The sequence below is a fragment of the Quercus suber genome, unplaced genomic scaffold, assembly GCF_002906115.3.
Source record: "Quercus suber isolate HL8 unplaced genomic scaffold, Cork oak 2.0 scaffold_45, whole genome shotgun sequence".
Taxonomy (NCBI): Eukaryota; Viridiplantae; Streptophyta; class Magnoliopsida; order Fagales; family Fagaceae; genus Quercus; species Quercus suber.
The window spans coordinates 943,097-964,158 of record NW_027069510.1 but is presented as its reverse complement, the minus strand read 5'-3'; the positions used below and the strand labels follow the sequence as shown (position 1 = coordinate 964,158).

The window sequence follows — 21,062 nt, the reverse complement described above, 5'->3', positions numbered from 1 at the left end:
CCACCCTCAAAAAAAAAAAAAAAAAAAAAAAAAAAAAAAAAAAAAAAAAAAAAAAAAAAAAAAAAAAGATGAACCCATTAGAAAGAAGCTAAATCTAAGTGAGTTAAACATATCTTAAAAGGGCAAAAACATCAAGACCAAGATAAATATAGCAAACTCATAAATAATAGCACTTTGATATACAGTGTGAACTAAGTTCAAGGCTTAGAAGCTATTAGGTGCCACCAGTTTGATTTAAATCATAGAAGAAACAACTAGCGACTTCAAATTCTAATACTTTCTAAAGTGTAAATGGATTGCCAATATAAATAACAACCTTATGCATTAGTCTCCAACAATAGACTAATAATAACATACAATTACACTCCAATGACACATACTTGATCTCTTGGTAATAATAACATACAATTACACTCCACTCTCTTCAAAGAACAATGTCTAAGATTATGAGCACCAATAAACTCTATGAGAGACAGGAACTTAATCTTCGATGAACAAATGGCCAAGAAACTCAAAAACCCAAGCTGGAGTCTGTCTCCAATGCTCTGTTATAATATAAGATGCTTGCTTACAAATTGTTGATATATAATTCCAAGTTTGAAATCACCTATTCCAATATTGAATATTTATTCTAATGAAGTTAACAATGATGTGAATACAAGTATTGTGATGTAAGTCATATAATGCTTAAGGTGGCTGTATATGAACCTTACTTGAACTCCAAATTTCAACAAAGAAAAATTGAAACTAAGATTCTGAACCTAAAGATTAGTCCTCATGCATTGCAAATTCTTTCTTGGATTTCATTGCTCTTTTAAATTTTCAGTTATAATTTATTGGGAGGAAGTATTATAATATATCATGTGTATTTTCATCACAACCACTAATAATATCCCATTCTTCCGATTTCACCCAAAAAAAAAATGATAGGTAAAACTCCCACTCTATTCAAAATTCAAACCTATTCAAAGAAATGAAATCCTTACGAAATTGATTATCTACCATATGAAGACATGAAACCCCCATGAAACTAAGATTAAAGAATAAGTATAAACCAAACTCATGTAATGAACAATTGAGAAAGTGAGAAATTGACCTGTGGCAACAATTAGCAGCATGAGCGCTGTGAAGAGAGTGATCTAGACCCTACTTTCTACGCCTGCACCACACAAATTTACAGATCTTAAATTCTTCATATTAAGCTCAAAATTTAATGCTCACAAAATAAATACAATTTCTCTTGTATGCAATTTTATTAAATATACAAGCTTGGATTAAAAAATATATATCAGCTCACTTAGTTGCGCTAAAGTCTGCCTAAAGACGACTACCATTTTGAGATTAGGAAAGTAGTAGCCGTTGTTTTTTTTTTTTTTTCTTTTTCTCTATAAATCCCATAAAAATTCTTCTTTTAAAACTGTGTATCCAGAGACAGAGAAAGAGCTGCCATGGGCTGCCTCTCTTGGGAGTGGAGACTGGAGAGGATTTCAGGGAGGAAAATAAAAGAATGAGACGAAGGATTTGAGGGAAGAACATGTAAGAGCAATACCGAGCAGGTAATCCCTCTTTGCTCCATCATTGCCCAAAAACCCCATGATTCGAATTCAAGAACCCAACAAACTCCCTAACCCCAAAATTTAAAATTACCAAAACCCCACATGGAAATTCCATACCCCAACAATATAAATAATATCAAAAATTCACATTTTAATTCAAAACCCATTACAAGATTCACGGTAAACTATCTTTTTACTTATCAAAAAAAAAGATTCACGGTAAACTCATACTCCGTCAAGAATTACCCAAAAACGCACGCACCCGAAACTTCAAATTCAAGAACCCAACAAACTCTCTAACCCCAAAATTCAAAATCAGCAAAAACCCCACATTCAAATTCAAAAAATCACATCCACATTTCCAAACCCCAAATCGAAAAAAAATAATAATAACTAAAAAACCCATTACATAGATTAAAAATTGAAAAATTAAAGAAAACCCCATTACAGAAAACCTCGAGATGCACATACCCTTGAGTCCGCTAGAGGCGTCTCTGCTGTACAGTGGCGCAAATGGACAACAAGCTAGCCCTTCTGATCCGTACGGTCTGGGGTTTCCTAAGGCCATCGAGAGCGAAATTGACCTCGTCGACGTGCTCCATCATCTCTCCAAACTCCTGAGCCTCCATCAACCGGAAGTGAGCCGATATGGTCCCGATATGATAGAGAGAAAAGGGAGAGAGAAGAGACACGGAGAGAGTTCCAGAACCTCTCGCTTTTCTCCCTTTAATTGTTATTGTTTTATTCAGCCAAACGCATCGTTTAGCCCTCAACAAACGGACAAAAACTTGACTAAACGAAAGTTACTGTACATAGACCATTCGCTCTTTTTATATAGTATAGATAGATATAGAGGTGAGTAGTCCTACCGTTTCTGTGTTCTGTGCTGTAGGGTAGCCTGCTTCTTGTGTAATAAGTGTTTTTTTTTTTTTTTTGTGTTAATAAAATTGTCTTACTTATATATTTTGCTTAAAAATTAAATAAAAAATTGGAGTTGATGCTTATGACTGTGGGTTTGGTTCATGTGATAAAGCACTAGGTTGAGAAATGAGAATGATTTCATATCACAGCAGCAAAAAGAGGAATCTAAGGGTCCGTTTGTTTTGGCTCAAAAAGGTTTTAGGAAATCATTTTACACTCCTATATGTGTTCGGTAAGTACAGGAAAATAAGGTCAACGAAATTAATTTCAGCTTTGACTGTAAAATACCCCTCTTAAGCCGGAAATCAATTTCAGTTTCTATTTTACCTTCAAATAGTTTCCAACCCCGAGAGAGAGAGAGAGAGAGAGAGAGAGAGAGAGAGAGAGAGAGAGAGAGAGAGAGAGAGAGAGAGAGAGAGCACCCCTCTGACCAGCCAAGCTCTAGCCAGCCCAGATCATGCTACCCCCACCGTTGCCCCCACCCCCTAGATCACGTGCTGGCCAAGCTTTTTTTTTTTTTCTTTTTTTTTTTCTCTCTTCTTCCTCAACGCTTTTTCTCCCGATCTGGGTGATCTAGCTATCACCGCTCAATGTCACTGACCACTAGCCCACGTTTGAGATTGACGGCACCGCCGTCTGGGCCGGGCCTCTCCCTCATCACCGATCCACCCCTCCCTCATCACTGATCATTCACCGGCGAGTCGCACCCACGAACCGATCTCTCTCTGTCCCTCTCTCACAATTGGTCTTGTGATTTTGATTTTTTTGTTTTGATTTTTGTTTATTGTGTTGTTTATATATTTTGATTCTTTGTAATAATATTTATTTGGATCCTAAGAAAATGTGAGAAACATGATAAAAATGGGTTTTCTAGAGCATTTTTAGCAACACAACCAAACACTAGAAAATATTTTTCAAAGTACTTTTTGGAATGCAACCAAATACTTGAAAATATTTTCCTTTCCCGAAAATATTTTCACCTAAAAATATTTTACACTTAGAAAATATTTTACCCTCAACCAAACACAACCTAAGAATTTTACCTTTTGCGTAAGGTTAAAAAAAGGGGAAAAGGATAAAATATACTGACAATTTTTATGGTTGGATGGTGTTCTATTGAAATTTTTTATAATTTTTTAATTTTTTTTAATACACAATAGAAATTTAATTTTAACTTAATCTAGGTGTATATATACGTGAAACTCCCTCTTGGAGACTTGAACCCCGGCTCTTAACCTCCTCACCCTACAAACACTTATACTTGTGCAGTGACCATACGATGAAGGTTGTGCTAATTTTTAGCTTATTATTGCTATTGCTTCGCCCTCTAAGTCATTAATCATCACCCAATACCAATTTCAACAGTGTCATTAAAAATTTATTTATTATATATTGGGGCAACATTAATCAAAAAATCATGTGAGTTTGATTATACATTTTTAGTAACTACTTGAGTTTATTAATAACTAATCCATAGGGGGCAAAATGTCATTATGAGAAATTTGAAATTGTGTAATAAGGTTCATTTAATTCTTTTTTTATCAATATAGAATAAATTCTATAATTTTGTCACCAAAACTGTGCAACACAGGTCTTCAATTAGCATTATAATAAAATTTGGGCCTATAAATTATGGTTGCAAATTACACTCTTAAAGTTTGGAGGTGATTACTTTCTCCAAAAAAAAAAAGTTTGGAGGTAATTATATTTTACACCCTAAAATTTGAGGTGTTTGATTTTATACATTGACGTTTCAAAACTTAGATATTATCCTTAAAGTTTAAGGTTGTTTGAATTTTACACTCTGAATTTTGAAACTTTAGGGTGTAAAATCCAAACATCCAAAAACTTTAGAGAGTAAAATCCAAACATTTTTAAAATATAGGAAGTAAAATTCAAATTCTGAAACATCAAGGTGTAAAATTCATATACCACCAAACTTCAGGGGATAAAATCCAAATTTTAAAATTTCAGGGTGTAAAATCCAATCATCCCCAAACTTTAGGGGTGTAATTTGCAATTTACTTTATATACATACATATATATATATATATTTTTTTTTTTTTGAAGCACAATTTACTTTATATTTAATTGCCAAGTAATTACACTAAATTGCTGAAATTTTTAGATAAACATCTTAATTGTTCTTATCGACTTTTTACTTTATCAATTATTTTGATGGCACAAAAGCTTAATTGTCTTTTTTTTTTTTTTTTTTGAGAAACAAACACACACACAGAGGGGAGAGGGAAAGCTTAATTGTTGATAGCAAGTTCTCCAAGTGAATATCCTATTTTGTTGATATCAACTTCTTTTTAAACCTCTCATATGATATGATTTATCCTTATCATAAAATATTTTTTTAATTGTTCTTATCAACCTTTTAGTAAAAGTTTATTTTTTTATTTTTTTATTTTTTTGGTTTTTAAAATTTTAATGCAAGACCTTTCTTTCTTTGACTTGGAAAAACGCCAAGCACCTGTGAAGATTAAGAAAATAATTATAATGATATTTTCGAATTCGAATTTGAAACCAAAACGTACTCCTCCAGAGAGTGAGAGAACAATCGGTTAGACTTATTTTTTGAGAGAGTGAAATATGTCATCCGAAAAATGTTTCTTGTGACTAGTGACTGAGTCAAGGGCTTAAGGCCAACCGGCACATATATAAGGTCCGTTTGGATACAACTAATTATTGCTGAAAACACTGTAGCAAAATAATTTTTAAATGTATGAATAATATCGTGAGACCCATTTTTAATATTTTTTAATACGTGAACAATGTATGCACAGTGCATAAACAGTGCATACATTGTTCATGAACAATAAATATTATTTCTTAAAGTCAACAAATGCGGGCAAAAAAAAAAAAAGGAGAAAATGCGCTTTGAGAAAACGCAGACGCAGGTTTAAGTTATATCCAAACCCCCACATAGTGATAAAGGTTGCTGAGTTTCAATCATTTTTGTGGCAAATAAGCAATCAGGTTAGCCTTATTTTTAGTTTTTTTTTTTTTTTTTTTTTGGGCCTTCCCATCTGCTCAGTACTACATTATATACAAATTTCTCAGCATGTTCAATATTTGGGAGCTCGTATGTTTTTGTTGGTTTAGGTTTAATTATTTGATAATTTTACTTAATTCAATCTTTGCCACATGTATGAGTAAGGACGTCAATCAAAATTCTTAACAGAAACTTAAATTTCTAATAGAGTATGTTGTGCCTTGTTTTTCTTTCACTTGGGCAAGACGTTGCTAATGCTTGACTTTACTATGCAACTACTCTTCTAAACCTATAAGAAAAGAAAAGAAATAACAAAAAAATTACTCAAATTAGTAATTAGGTGTGTCCATATAAAAGTGATTGTTCACCACTAATAATCAATCACCTCAATAATTTATGAAATTGAAAATATCCATAAATTTATTATTTTCCCCTTATTAGATCAAAACACGGTGTTTTTAAATGTTGTGTAATTTTTTATTTTTCAAAGAAATGAATAAGTGAACTTTCATTAATCAAAGATTGTTAATAAAAGCATTTGTTAATCTCGATGGAACAGACTCCATCTAGGCTTCAAAATCAACATCAAAAGCATACATTGCTGAAGAATAGGCCATGGCATTTCCTTGCCGTTGCACATGAGTAAAGCTAAAAAGTTTGAATGTTTGGGCTAACTGTCTTGATTTTTTTTTAATAAGATGGCCATAGGTTGTATTCACCTCTTTTTTTTTTTTTTTAAATCAGTGTTAAGTTTGTGAATATCCACCTCAATTGCAAAATTGACTTACTCGCCTTGCAGCTATAGCTTCCATAAATTCAATTGATGAAGGTTGTGCTAATTTTTTTCACCATCTAAGTCACGAATTATCACTCCAATACTAGTTTATTATTAAATGAGTTCTAATTAACTTAATTAGTAAAATTTCTATTAGTTGAATAAGAGATCTGAGGTTTAATTCTCGCCTATACTAAAAATTGATTGATGTCTTGGTCTAATGATAAAAAATTATCATCAGAAGTGAACACTATAAGTTAAAACTCTTTTAAATGAAAAAAAATTATTAAATATTTATTTATTAGGTATTAAAGTGACACTAATCAAAATGTTGTGTGAGATATTAAGATGGATTATAAGTTTTCAGTAACTAAATTTATTAATAGAATAATAGTTTTTCCATAGGGAGTAAAAAAATATCTCATAAAGCGTGTGCTTCTTACGCGCTACGAAATCCGCATGCTTGTGAATAGTACACTCCATAAAATAGGCTTAAAGTGTCAACTATTCATGAGCACGGGTCTCAGAACCGTATGGTCTGACTATGGTTTGCATGGATCTTTGCTTTTTTTTTTTTCCATAGAACGGTAATTGCAAAACTGAGAGGTTCAAGATTTTTTCAGTCGGACTATACGATCCGATCCGGGCTTCAAAGCCTTGTCCAAGAGGGTCATAGGGAAATAAATGAAGGATGTAATGGATATGATGTCAAATGATAAGGATTAAATACGTAAAAAAAAAAAAAATGTTAGGAATAAAATATTTGTATACATAAAAGACAAAACATTTGTGATTTGTATTTTTTGTTTAAAAAAAAAAAAAAATTTACAAAGAATTTCTTGACTTGCACACAAACCCTGCCGCGGCGAGTGGACAATCTAGGACAATCCAGCGACTTCCGCTTACCAAATGAAATCTAATATTTATATAAAGTAAAATAATAAAATGACTATTGGCTCAAAAAAAAAAGACTAAAAATATTATAAATTTAACGCATAATATATAAGATTTGTAATATTCCTAAATATAAATGTCTTTGAAACTTTGCTCATCAAAAAAAAAAAAAAAAGAAAAGAAAAGAAGAAGAAGAAGAAAGTCTTTGAACCAGTCTAGTCAAGATTAGAAAATCATTGCATACTAATTTGACAAAATTTAAGTACAGTATCTTAGGTACTGTTTCTTAAGTTCTTTTTTTAAAATTCAACCATGTAACTATTTAACTAAAAAATACATTTTCATTCTGTGACAAAAAATTCACATGGCAGAATCTTAAGAGAAGAACCTAAAGAAGAACATATAAGTACTGTACTTAAGTCTTGCCTAATTCCTTATATGAAAAACAATATCTACTATCAACCAAATGAAAAAATATATAATTCTATTCTATGACAAAAAATTCACATGGCAGAATTTTAAAAAAAGAACCTAAAGAATAACACCTAAATACTATACCTAAGTCTTGCTCAATTCCTTATACAAAAAACGATGTCTACTATCAACCAAATGGAAAAAAATATCTCCTTTACCGCATGAGACCTATTATTAAGTGATATGTGAGTCTCACATGCGTAGAACTCATATTAATGGAATATGGGTCTCATAATATATATATATATTTTTTTAGAGGTGCACGAGACCCATCTCTCCATCACGTGTAGGTCCTACGACTCACATAACTTAAAAAGGATTTTTCCTTAATGTCATTATTTTACCCCATCAAAAAAGAAAAGAAAAGAAAAGAAAAAAAAACAAGAGCATTTTTTTACTTACACAAAAAAATAGTAATATTTTTACAATGTCATTCTCTCATTAAAAAAAAAGAAAAGCAAGCAAGGGTTTTTTTTTTTTTTTAATTGACAAAAAAAAAAATCTAATAATATTTTTACAAATCAACTATTAAATATTAATTTGGTCCAAAAAAAAATAATTATACTTTCTTTTTTGGAGAAAGAAATATACTTGAACAAACAGAACTCAAAAGTCAACGCATCAAAAAAAAAAAACTCAAAAGTCAAAAAACAATATTAGTAAATAGATAAAAAGAGAAAGACAAGAAAGGATGGGCGAAGTAGTTTCTGTAGCACAATCTAGGAGTTTCTAGCGCCACCTGGCACCGCTTCCACGACCTTCCAGATGTCTCTGTTCTGTCAACATAAGGGACTTCCACTTTCCCATTTCTCCTCAAACGACTCTGTTCTTAAGAAAAAAAAACATCACACTCAAAAATTTTCAAAATAATTTCTTTCTTTTCTTTGAAACAAAACAAACAATTTTGTTGCTGACAGATTTCAGAGATTGCAAAACCAGAATAGCGGAAAAGTCTTCTTCGCAAAGAGCAAGTTCTAAATACCCATCAACGAATTTCAGTATTCTCTGCTAAAAAGGTAAGAAAAAACTCTCTCTGTGTTTTTTTTAAAAAAAAAAAAAAAAAATTTGTTCTATGATTGTGTAACTCTGATGGGTCTTTTTAGCTTCTCTGTTGTTGTTTCTTAACGCTCTGGAATGCTGTTGTAATTTTTTTTTTTGTTTTTTTTTTTTTTTTTTTTTTTTTTTTTGTCTCCTTGGATTCGGTTCTAATGTGAAGTTGTTGTGAAAAAATATGCTGCGATTTTGTTTTTGTTAAGGATTGAAAAGTAGACAATACATTTAGCTTAGTACAATTCAGATTGTCATGGTTCCAAAACAAAAAACATAGTTTACAAACTGGGGTGTCATATTTGAAACAGAACACAGAAAAGCAATTAGGAAAGTTATTTATTATGTTGTTGATTTGTTAATTTGTATAGCTAAATACATTCAATTTTTTGCTATGTGTATGTGTGTGTGTTGCATTTTCATTTGGGGTATTGTATAATTTTCCGTTTAATATGCGACTTTTTTGGTTGCGAAGCTTTTCTTTTCGTTCTATATGAATTCTGTTCTCTGTGGCTTTGATGTTATGGTAACAAAGGTTTTTAATAGTGATTTATATATTTTACAGTCTTTATAGGTGCTAAGAAGCAAAAAAGATGAATCCTGAGAAGAACACCCACAAGACCAATGAGACTATACTCGCGGCTAATGAGTTAGCAACGACTGCTGGGCATGCCCAATTCACTCCTCTCCATCTTGCTGTTGCTTTGATCTCCGATGCTAGTGGCATCTTCAAACAAGCAATTGCCAATGCTGGTGGTGAAGATGCCACCAAGGCAGTGGAGAGAGTGTTCAGCCAGGCATTGAAGAAACTCCCATCTCAATCTCCTCCCCCAGATGAGGTTCCAGCCAGCTCAAGTCTTATCAAAGTAGTGCGCCGTGCCCAAGCCGCTCAAAAAACACGCGGGGACACGCATTTAGCTGTTGATCAGCTGATTCTTGGCCTTCTTGAGGATTCTCAAATTGGGGACTTGTTGAAAGAAGCCGGTGTTCCTGCGGCGAAAGTGAAATCAGAGGTCGTGAACCTTCGTGGGAAGGCAGGAAGGAAGGTGGAGAGTGCTTCTGGGGATACCAATTTTCAGGCTTTGAAGACTTATGGGAGGGACCTTGTTGAGATGGCAGGAAAGCTTGATCCAGTCATTGGCAGAGATGAGGAGATAAGGAGAGTTATTCGAATTCTCTCAAGGAGAACTAAAAACAATCCTGTCCTTATTGGAGAGCCTGGTGTTGGTAAAACTGCTGTGGTGGAGGGTTTGGCTCAAAGGATTATGAGAGGTGATGTCCCTAGTAATCTTGCTGAAGTAAGACTCATAGCATTGGATATGGGGGCATTGATAGCTGGAGCAAAGTATAGGGGAGAGTTTGAAGAGAGATTGAAGGCTGTATTGAAAGAAGTTGAAGAGGCCGAGGGAAAAGTTATACTTTTCATTGATGAAATTCATCTCGTTCTTGGTGCTGGTAGAACTGAAGGGTCTATGGATGCTGCAAACCTCTTCAAACCAATGCTTGCGAGAGGGCAGCTAAGGTGCATTGGGGCAACCACACTTGAGGAGTATAGGAAATATGTGGAGAAAGATGCTGCATTTGAGAGAAGGTTCCAACAGGTGTATGTGGCAGAGCCTAGTGTCGCTGACACAATAAGTATCCTTCGAGGTTTGAAAGAGAAGTATGAAGGTCATCACGGTGTAAGGATTCAGGACAGGGCTCTTGTTGTTGCAGCCCAGCTCTCAAGCCGTTACATTACAGGTATGTACTTTCAAGACTACCATGACATAGTGTGATTGTGTTGGTTTCCTATTTAGACGTGTTCTTTCATTTGTTAGTTTTATTCAAAGTTGAGATATTGATGTATATGTTTTCTTTTTGGTTAGGGCGTCATCTCCCTGATAAGGCGATAGATTTGGTGGATGAAGCATGTGCAAATGTGAGAGTCCAACTTGATAGCCAGCCTGAAGAAATTGATAACCTTGAGAGGAAGCGTTTACAGCTCGAAGTTGAACTTCATGCGCTCGAAAGGGAGAAGGATAAAGCTAGTAAAGCCCGTCTTGTTGAAGTAAGTGTTTGTTTTCAAAGACTGTCTGGAATATACTTGTGGTTGTTATGTAAAGTGTTTTGTATCATTTGCATTCTAAATCTATTGTCCTCCTTATAGGTACGGAAAGAGCTTGATGATTTAAGGGACAAGCTTCAACCTTTGATGATGAAATATAAAAAGGAGAAAGAAAGGATTGATGAACTTAGAAGACTAAAGCAGAAGCGGGAAGAGCTCTTGTTTGCTGTACAAGAGGCTGAAAGAAGATATGATTTAGCTAGAGTTGCTGACTTGAAATATGGGGCAATCCAGGAAGTGGAAGCTGCTATAGCACGGCTTGAAGGAAATGCTGATGATAACTTGATGTTAACAGAAACTGTTGGCCCAGAGCATATTGCAGAGGTTGTCAGCCGCTGGACTGGCATACCTGTCACAAGGCTAGGCCAAAATGAGAAGGCTAGGTTAATTGGTCTAGCTGAGAGGTTGCACAAGAGAGTAGTTGGACAGGATCAAGCAGTTGGTGCTGTTGCTGAGGCAGTATTGAGGTCTAGGGCTGGGTTAGGAAGGCCTGAACAACCAACAGGTTCATTCCTATTCCTAGGTCCAACTGGTGTTGGTAAGACTGAACTTGCAAAGGCTCTTGCTGAGCAACTCTTTGATGATGAAAATCTGTTGGTGAGGATTGATATGTCTGAGTATATGGAGCAACACTCAGTTTCACGGTTAATTGGTGCTCCACCAGGGTAAGTGTCTTAGCATATTTATTCAACCAGTATTTATATATTTCTGATGTGAAAGTAGATTCTTACTCTCATTCTACTCTTGCAATTCGCAGGTATGTTGGACATGAGGAAGGGGGACAGCTCACGGAGGCTGTGAGGCGAAGGCCTTATAGCGTAGTACTCTTTGATGAAGTGGAAAAGGCACACATCTCTGTATTTAATACTCTGCTCCAAGTTTTAGATGATGGAAGGTTAACCGATGGCCAAGGCCGTACCGTTGATTTTAGGAACACTGTGATTATCATGACATCAAACCTTGGAGCAGAGCACCTCCTTTCTGGACTGATGGGCAAGGTCACAATGCAAGTTGCACGTGATCGTGTAATGCAGGAGGTATTGAATTACTTTCAATACTTAACAAATAAATGTACATATTTCTGTTATGTTGAAATTGGTAGTAATCTCTTTGTTGTTACTTGACAGGTAAGGAAGCACTTCAGGCCAGAGTTGTTAAATAGGCTGGACGAGATTGTGGTATTTGATCCTCTCTCACATGAGCAGCTAAGGAAGGTTGCCCGGTTGCAAATGAAGGACGTTGCAAGTCGGCTTGCTGAGAGGGGAATTGCCTTAGCTGTAACTGATGCTGCTTTGGACTTTGTATTAGCGGAAAGTTATGATCCGGTTAGTATTCCTTGTCCAATTAGTCTAAAGACACAACTTTTCTCGATACTTATATTTTCCTTACTTTTGACTTGACAAGTTGTTAATGGTAGTAGACAATAGAGTGCTGTTAATGTTGAGTCTATATGAATATCAATAACTTGACAACTCAACGGTCGTAAAAAGTGGTTTGAAAAAAGATTTGTCCCGCTTAAATCTGGTTTGCTTTTAGCTTGCAAGAAATACTTAATGGTATTTTTTTTTTCCTGTTCAGGTTTATGGTGCCAGACCTATCAGGAGGTGGCTGGAGAAGAAGGTTGTGACAGAGCTGTCAAAAATGCTTATAAGGGAAGAGATTGATGAAAACTCAACTGTGTACATAGATGCCGAGCCTAATGGGAATGGATTGGTGTATAAGGTGGAGAAGAATGGAGGGTTGGTTAATGCAGCCACTGGTCAAAAATCAGATGTTTTGATCCAAATCCCTAATGGGGCAAGAAGTGATACTGCTCAGGCAGTAAAGAAGATGAAGATAGAAGAAATTGATGATGATGATGAGATGGATGAGTAAAGTGTTTCCTTAGGAAAAAGAAAAGTGTGTAGTCCTATGCATCCCTAAAAGGAATAGTAAATAAGCATTTTGCGGTTTCTGTATTTGAATGTACTTTTTTGGTTTTTGCTTTTCCTTGTTTTAAAGTACTGCCAAATGTTGAAATACACTGGGGAGTTCCTCCCATGTATTGTCTACTGAAATATATAAATGGCCCTTTTTTTTATTAGCTCAGTCTTTATTCATTTGGCTACTGAGATTTGAGAATGTTAACTATTTTTCTTTTGGCTAAATGTTACCTATTTTTGTTAATTGTTAATGCTCGTCTATAAGAAATTGTTAATTCTCATCTAGCCGTCCCTAAACCATAAAAATTTGGGACTAGGATCTTAGACTGCCATTAGCTCTTTGTTTTTCCTTAAACTTCATTGTTGACAGCTGTTTCCAATGAAACATCTTTGAAAGTTTTTTAGCAGTGTTTCAGAAATCAGCATAATCAGGGAAAAATATAGACTAATTATGTAATCACAAACAAGAAGAATTGCAGCTACCCGAAGCCATGGGTTCATTCTTATTTTGGTAGTTTTGGTCCTGGTCATTGCCCTCCTAGTGTTGTAAATGCGTGATTGTAAAGGAGGCCGACCTTTTGCCTGGTTTTTTCTTTTCTTCAATAAAGTCTTTTATTCATAAATAAAATTATCCTAAGCCATTTTAAAAATCATGCTTCTTTATGAGGATTAGTACTTGTATTCAGCAATAGAACACATGGGAGCAAATATGAAAACTCTTGCTTTTGGTGAGCACGTCCAGAGCAGCCAAAGGTGTTATGTATTCTTTTGCTAAAATGTTACTCCATTTTTTTTGTATGCAAAAGCACTCACATCAATGAATATAAAATAGAAAAAGTGCCTAATTTTGCACATTTAATCTCAAAATTCTCTCATCAAGCTAAAATTGTAAAAATTTACACAGTTGCCACAGCAACTGTGTAAATATATACGATTACTATTAATGTAGCTTTTTATTCCAATATTTTAATATCTTTTCTTCACCTCTTTTTCTCTCATTAGACTCTCTCTCCCCTTCTTGTTCACTCTCACAGAACCTACAACCCAACACCACCTATATCCAAACACAAATTCTGTCCACCCAACACCATCCAACCACCCAACACCAAAACCCATTACAACAACAGAAAATCAACCCAATATCAAACCATCAACGGAAGGCCCGTAACCCAAACCCATTGGAGAGAGAGAGAGAGAGATTTGACACAGGAAAAAGAGCCTAGGGTTGAGAGGAGAGAGGAGAGAGACCTCTGATGGCTGATGCTAGACGTGAGAGAAAGAGGCTTGAGATTAGGAGTGTGTATGGGTCGGGTTAAGGAGATTTTTTAAACAACCCACTATGGTGGGTCAAAAAAAAAAATTCAACCTAACCCAACCCATCACATAAGTCCAACCTAACCCAACCCAACCCACAAGGGTCGGCTTGGGTCGGGTTGAACCCATGGGTTGGACAAATTTTATTATTATTATTATTATTATTATTAATAAATTGAATAAAAAAAATATAAATAAAATTATATTAAAAAAACTCAAAGATTAGTATCAATGTAACTCCTTAAAAGCAAACAACACTAATGACTAAACAACAATAGTAATTTACTAGAGTTTGTGTGAACTAATTGGTTTTTATATGGGCTAGGTAGAGCTACTTATTTTAAAAAATTTATTAATTATATAATATATTTTATATATATATACATATATTAAAAGATAGGATATATAATATATATATATTAAAAGATAGGTGGGTCAGGTTGGGTTTGGCGGGTTTGGAATTTTATGACCCAAACTCAACTTGACCCACTATCAAAAAAAATTTTTGTAACCCAACCCAACCCACCAAGCCCTAAAAACTGACCCAACCCAACTGGTTGGGTGGGTTGGGTCGGTTTTGGTGGATTGGCTACACACTCCTACTTGAGATGACAAAAGTAGTATAAAAAAAAATGAATGTGAGTATTTAAATAAAATGAAATCTAGAATAGATGATTTGATATAAGTGCTTTGTAAAAATAGTTGTATAAAATAGAAAAAAGTATGTTCTTGTGGGGCCCGTGGGTCCGATAGCCTCAGCCCATCGTGTAGTAGGCCCAAGGCCCGCACCAAGGAAGGATGACCATCCAAGACTAAATTAGGGAGAGACTCTTTTCTGGATCCACGCCAAGGATCTCTTCGTCCTCGGCATACTAAGGATAATTTTGGGAAGGGACAAGCCCAGAGCAAGCTGTCACCTCCACACTTAATGCATTCACCTAACCCCTATAGCCGCATTAATGGGGATGCAATCCCTTAGTAGGGCGACGTTGATCAGTGTGAACCACTTGAGTGTTGATAAGGCCTCTGATATGACAGACGGTCAGAAGAAAGGCGAATGGATGATCAACAGATGGAAGAACGAGATAGGACAATGAAGACTATATAAAGAGGAGCTATTAAAGTAAGAGGAGGAGAAAAAAAAGAAGAAAAAGGGCTCCTCGGCCATGGTCCGAGGAGCATCCCCCAGTTGTAAATAGTTCTAAGTATTTTCTAATAAAAGAAGAGAGTTCATGCTCCCAGAACGCCGGCCAGCGCCTAAACCTTCGATCCACTCTCTAAAAATTTATTGTTTGGGCTTGTTGGGCTGAAAACCCATTCATACTCTGGGTCCAATCCAAATTGAGTCCCCACAGTTCTTATACTAAAATAGACAAAAAAATTTTGGAGAAAAATTTAGACAAACTAATATGCTCTAATAAAGTAGTTATTAATAAAATATTTATTTATTTGTTAAAATATTATTTTTGTTTTTAAATTTTATTAATTTTTTTATCTCTAAATTCAAAAAGCTTAGAGACAAAAATGAACTTTATAAAGCTTAGGGACGAAAAACACTTTTAGTAAAGTTTAGAGATAAAAGTAAAATTTTACCCTTTTATCTAAAGAGTATGGAGGGATACTCATAAGATTTTTATTTTGTTTTCTTGTGACCTTTCATGGTATTTTCATTCTTTGTAAATAAAGATTATATTTAAGGCCTTCTTAAATTTTTTCTTGTAAATTAATTAAGTGGGAATTCTATTCTAAATCACTTAAATTAGGGAGAACTATTATGGACGGTAGAATCTACACTTTTTGATTCGCAACCAGGAGGTTTTTTTCCTTTATTTAATACTAGAATGTAACATGTGCTTACGCATAAGAATAATAAATTAAAGTGGTACTATTGATGTTAGTTTGGATTATTAAACATATAGGACATTAGTTCAACCAGAACATTTAGAGGTATTAAAATGGTTTTTCCTTGTAGTTTTCATGATATTAGTTACGCCAAGTTTCTTATTACATTAGTATTATGTACTCCCCTATACCAATTTGTTTATCTTCTATTCCATTTTAGAATGTTCCAAAAGTATTATCTTGTTTCTAAAATTAAAAACCATTAATTTCCTAATGTTCCTATTATGTCCTTACTTTATTTCCAAAACCATTTTTGATAAATTTATTTAAGGGTAGTTTTGAAAATTTATACATTTTTATATAGCAAACAAGACAATAAATGATTTCCCTTAAAAAGTTAGATTTTTAAAACTGGACAAACAAATTAGGACGGTGGGAGTATATAATTTTAAAAATCACTATTGGATATTACATATACAATATCAATTCACAATCATTGTACGTGAAATTCTACTAAATACAACACAAATAAAAAGAATAGATTGGTGCTTGAGATCATTCAGCTTAATACAAATTTTTAGGTTCAAAATCTTCGCATATAAAATATTGAATAGAAACAATATAAAAATATGCTCATTTGTTTAGAGAAAAAATAGCAACAAAAATCTAAACAATTTAATTTTTATAGAAAGCTAACAAAAGCAAAATCCAATTTTGATTCTAATTGAATTTTCTTTAAGTTTTGGTTTAAAATACACACACACACTACCTAGTTAGTAATGGACCATAAATAGTCATGGTATATTACATAAATAACTTATAAATTTGAAATATTTTTAGTTACACAAAAAAATGACTCATAAATATAAAATCATTCAAACTCTTTATTTCTCTAATTTTATATATAGAGAGTTAGATATATGATTAGCTTTTTTTATGGTTTATTTATATTTGACTCATCGTTTTCTATATCGAATTAACTCACTTAGCACAAAAATTTAAAAATTAAATTATATGGGAATGTGGCACAAAATTAAATTCTAATTGAAATTCAAATTTAACATTGAATTAACTCACTTGGTACAAAAATTTAAAAGTTTATATTAGATGGGACACGTGGTACAAAATTAGACATTAATTGAATTTCAATTTAAATGTAATTGAATTTTCTCTTAATTTGGCTATATATATATATATATATATAAGAGGAGAATCTAACGTAGTCCCCTATGGTCACAGTTGTCAAACACTCTTGGTTGTGTGATAGCTGGGCAAGATTTCTATTGTAAAATTAGACGATTTTTGCTTTATTTTCACTTGAAACTCCTGTAGAGCTTTGCATTTGTGCACAGTAGAGAGCAAGATTTTAGTTTAGAGGAGGAAAATTAAAAGACAATATTAAAAATGAAATTAATTTTAAAATATTAATCAATAATAATAACAAAATAAATAAACAATGGTAAGAAAATATGAATATATTTCATATTATTAAAATAAATAAACAAAAATAACCAATTCATAGTCATAGCTACTACAAATTTTACAAACTGATGTGTAAAAATGTGATTATGTTACTTAAACAATATAATGAATATATGTTTGAAATTATTTTTTTGATTGACATGCTAATTTGTAAGATATAAGTAGAAAATTTTTAAGCATCACTCAAGTATTACAGTAAAAATAGTGAAAATAATGATATTAAGTAAATAAATAAATAAAATAGTGAAATAGGTGCAAAATGTGAGACAGACTTATAAGAATAGTGAAATTGGGACAGCCAAAAGCTTTTTTTTTTTTTTTTTTTTCGTGTTAGTCATTTCAAGTGGAAGTGATTTTTTTCTTTTTTCTTTTTTCTTTATGTAGTGAGTAACTCCTTTAGTGTAGATTATGTGTCTTTAGATACTACTTATTTTGCTGAAAATTAAAAATAATATAAAATATTTTTGATTACTGTTCACAAAAAATATTGTTTATTTGCTTTTTTAGCTGTTCTGTCTCATGAATAGTGCAAGAGCCGTCGGTAAAAAAAAAAAAAGCCAAAAATGTACTCCTTGGACCAGCCGCCAATCCAAACGGAGCCTACATATACAAAGAAATTTTAGGAGTCCTGCCCCCTCCCGGCCTCTTCCCTTCAAGCTCTGCCCCTGTTTGTGCATCATATTGTACTTGCTTTTTACACAATTTTTATGTAAGAACTAAGAATGCCATAGATATTTAACACATTTTAGGACCCTTTTGGCCTTTTCATGGGTCCATGGCCATGGAAGAGTTAGGATTTGATTTCAAGGAGTGCAAAACATATGTATTACACATGTGTGTACTGCACAACATACTAAATCTATTGGGAAACAACTTATCTAACTTTTTATTGAAAGTGTTCTAAAGTATAATTGTACCTTGAAATTTTTTGAAAAAGTGAAAAAATACAGAAAAAAATGAGATTTTAAAAAGCTATAATAGAAAGCTAAAAATAGCTAGAAGTGAACTTATAAGCTGAAGTCAAACAGAACTAATTATATTTATATATACACACACATGCACACTAAATTGGCTAAATTTAAGATAAAATATGTGAACATAACTTTCTGTCACAATTTTTACCACAATTTGATGTGACAGAGAAAAAGTTGTAGATTATTGTGAAATTAAGAAGTACTAGTTACAATTTGATACATTAGAGTTGTAACAAAAGTTATTATGACAAAAATTGTGGTCCGTAGAGAGAGTGTAAATGCATTTTACCCCGTTTTTTTTTTAGAGAATAATGTTCCATTAAAGAGAAAGGACGGGCCCAGCCCATAAGCCATCCTTACCTATCTTCGACAAAACAAGACATCACTTTCATTTTCACTTGGTATAAGGCCTGTATAATTTTAGGTATTCTAAAGTGACGCATGAAAACGACATGATTGTAAGAATGGAATATGTTTCGTTTGGTTAGGTATAGAATAACAGATAGCGAGCGCAATGGTCGGCATGAATTGAAGATGTTTTGCTTGGTTACGAAACAAGCCCCGTGGCAAAAGAAAACACCGCATTGAAAACTTGAAACAATTTGCTAATTAAAATTTATTATAAAAATATTGTAAAATTAGTACTTCTTTTAATAATAGAAATTAGATTTTTTACTGGTTCCTCAAAAAAAAAAAAAAATGATTTGATTCAAGTTTTACTTGCTGGCTTGTTGTAGCTTTAGTGTTTGTTTGCCTCCAATTTATTCAACAAATTTTTAACTTTTATGTAAAGTTTTTTTAAAACTTAAATCTATCTCACATTTTCAAAGTATAAGTATAGTTTAACATAATTTTAGTAAAAAACTAAATAAGTTAATATCAAATACATACTAAGTTACATTATTTAATAATATGCTTTTATATTATATGTTTACTTTGATAAATTTATACTTTTTTTTTCTTTATATCCATCATGCTTATAAAATTTCAAGATGATTAGAGATTAATAACTATCTTATTTATAAATTCTTTAAATTACTTTTTTTTGTTTTTTTAAATTATACAAAACATAAGTTTTGAATCTAATAACAAATGAAATTTGACGTAAACGGTATTGATTGTTGTAACATTTATAAAGAATTAAATCAGATTTATACCACGGATACTTCTCAAAAAATATGTATGTCCCACGTAGACCTGGCCCAGGGGCATATATGAAACTACCAAATGGCGGTAGTCGGCTGCAACTCACTATTTCTATTAGTTCCTTTTCTTTTTGAGAAATGAAATATGTCAACAATATTTTCACAACAAATCCTAAATGGCAGGTTATTACTGGTTGTTATTATTGGGCGCAAAAAAGTAATCTTAGTGTTAGGTTTAAATTTAAACCAATAACAACTAATCACCTATGATTTGTTGCAAAAATATTGTGAATGTAACATCTCTCTTTGTTTTTTGTTCATTTTTTAATAAGTAATTAAAGAGAATGAGAATAGATGAAGATTTATAGTGGTCATCTCTAAGCCCACATAAAAGGGGCACTCTCTGACTCCCATTGGTTCTCTTGTAACCATAAAAGACCATCTTTCACCCTCACCATATCTTGGCATGGTAAATTAACCAAATTATTTATGAATAGCTTGAGCTCAACTTGGAAAAGAGCTTGTTCATATTCGTTTGTTTAGCAAATAAGTTAATTAAGTTCAAACACAAGTTTTAACTAAACTATTAAACAAGTCAAGCTCAAATATAATAATCTGTTCACGAACAAACTCATGAACATACAGACTCGATTTAAGTGTGTGTTTGTCTAAAAAAATATACTTATATAGACTTGAGAATGGATTGTTGAAACTAGGTTTATATAATATCAAATTCATATTTATAGTTTATTGATAATATAAACAGTTCATTCATAGTAAAATTCATAGATTTGTAAAAGGGTAAGAGATTTTAGTCATGTTTTACTATATATGGGAAAAGAAATGAAAAGCAAGTAGCTTGTGACTAAGTTCATGCTTATTTGATAATAAAATGAACCAAGATTGAACATGTAATATTATTTAATAACGAACTCGAACTCAACTCATGTTTGAAATAAAATTAAATTAACAAGATTGAATTTTTAATATTTGGCTTGACTCAGCTTGTTTACCGCTTGCCTTTCTACCCCTTTTTTTTTTTTTTTCCCCCAAATACTATGTTGTTTAAGTTCCTTTTTATGTGACAATCTTACAAGATTTCAAACTCACTAGTCACGACAACTATTGGCTCTAGTCTTTAATCCATTTCTAGAAACCTTGCAAGGCTAATGACATTCTTGGTGTTGTCTTTTATATATATAAAAAAGGAAGTGTTCTCCTAATATTGGACACGATTATTCCACTCTTTGTCCATAAGACACTCCAAAAATCTTATGAACTAATAGTGTGGTGGATGAAAATTTAAGATTACAAAATGTCATTAAAAGACATTTTAATGAAGAGACTTCTTGGTGTTTTCTATACAAACATGTTACAAGTTAGTTTAATTTTATTTATTTGAAGGCTCCTCCTGTAATTAGACGATCTAGATTGATCTTATATAATAATATGAAAAAGTTTATAATCATGAATAATAATTTATCTTGATAATTTAGAAGTCACAAGATAATTTATCTCTAGAGAAAATGGTATAAGTCTACACAATGCATGCCTCAATCATGAATTATATGTATGGGTGTGCATCAAACCTACCAACCTGAAGAAACT

General features: G+C 32.8%; 1 protein-coding gene and 1 long non-coding RNA gene across 3 annotated transcripts in view; one reads left to right on the top strand and one right to left on the bottom strand.

The window, feature by feature from the left end:
- The window catches only part of LOC112010631 (uncharacterized), a 5,916-nt gene extending 3,598 nt beyond the window's left edge, over window positions 1-2,318 (bottom strand). The window contains exons 1-2 of the long non-coding RNA XR_010628224.1: window positions 2,028-2,318; window positions 1,097-1,159 (exon numbers count right to left, since the gene is read on the bottom strand). This is a non-coding gene — a long non-coding RNA (uncharacterized LOC112010631). The remainder of the gene's footprint in view (window positions 1-1,096; window positions 1,160-2,027) is intronic.
- A 6,107-nt stretch (window positions 2,319-8,425) lies between these two features.
- LOC112039463 (chaperone protein ClpB1) lies at window positions 8,426-12,858 on the top strand. Of its 2 annotated transcripts, none has more exons than XM_024072340.2 (7): window positions 8,426-8,637; window positions 9,243-10,411; window positions 10,537-10,718; window positions 10,818-11,440; window positions 11,533-11,812; window positions 11,903-12,100; window positions 12,354-12,858. In XM_024072340.2, the coding sequence occupies exons 2-7, from the start codon at window positions 9,262-9,264 to the stop codon at window positions 12,648-12,650; spliced, it is 2,730 nt and encodes a 909-aa protein (XP_023928108.2). In that variant the 5' UTR covers window positions 8,426-8,637; window positions 9,243-9,261; the 3' UTR covers window positions 12,651-12,858. The 2 variants fall into 2 exon arrangements, with proteins under 2 accessions (XP_023928108.2, XP_023928107.2); XM_024072339.2 differs by having other exon boundaries at window positions 9,234-10,411.
- The last annotated feature ends 8,204 nt before the right edge of the window (window positions 12,859-21,062 follow it).

Coding starts and splice junctions, on each gene's coding strand:
- LOC112039463 (XM_024072340.2), top strand. CDS start 9,262: ATGAATCCTGAGAAGAACACCCACAAGACCAATGAGACTATACTCGCG. Junction 10,719..10,817: donor GTAAAGCCCGTCTTGTTGAA/GTAAGTGTTTGT, acceptor TCCTCCTTATAG/GTACGGAAAGAGCTTGATGA. Junction 11,441..11,532: donor TTAATTGGTGCTCCACCAGG/GTAAGTGTCTTA, acceptor TGCAATTCGCAG/GTATGTTGGACATGAGGAAG.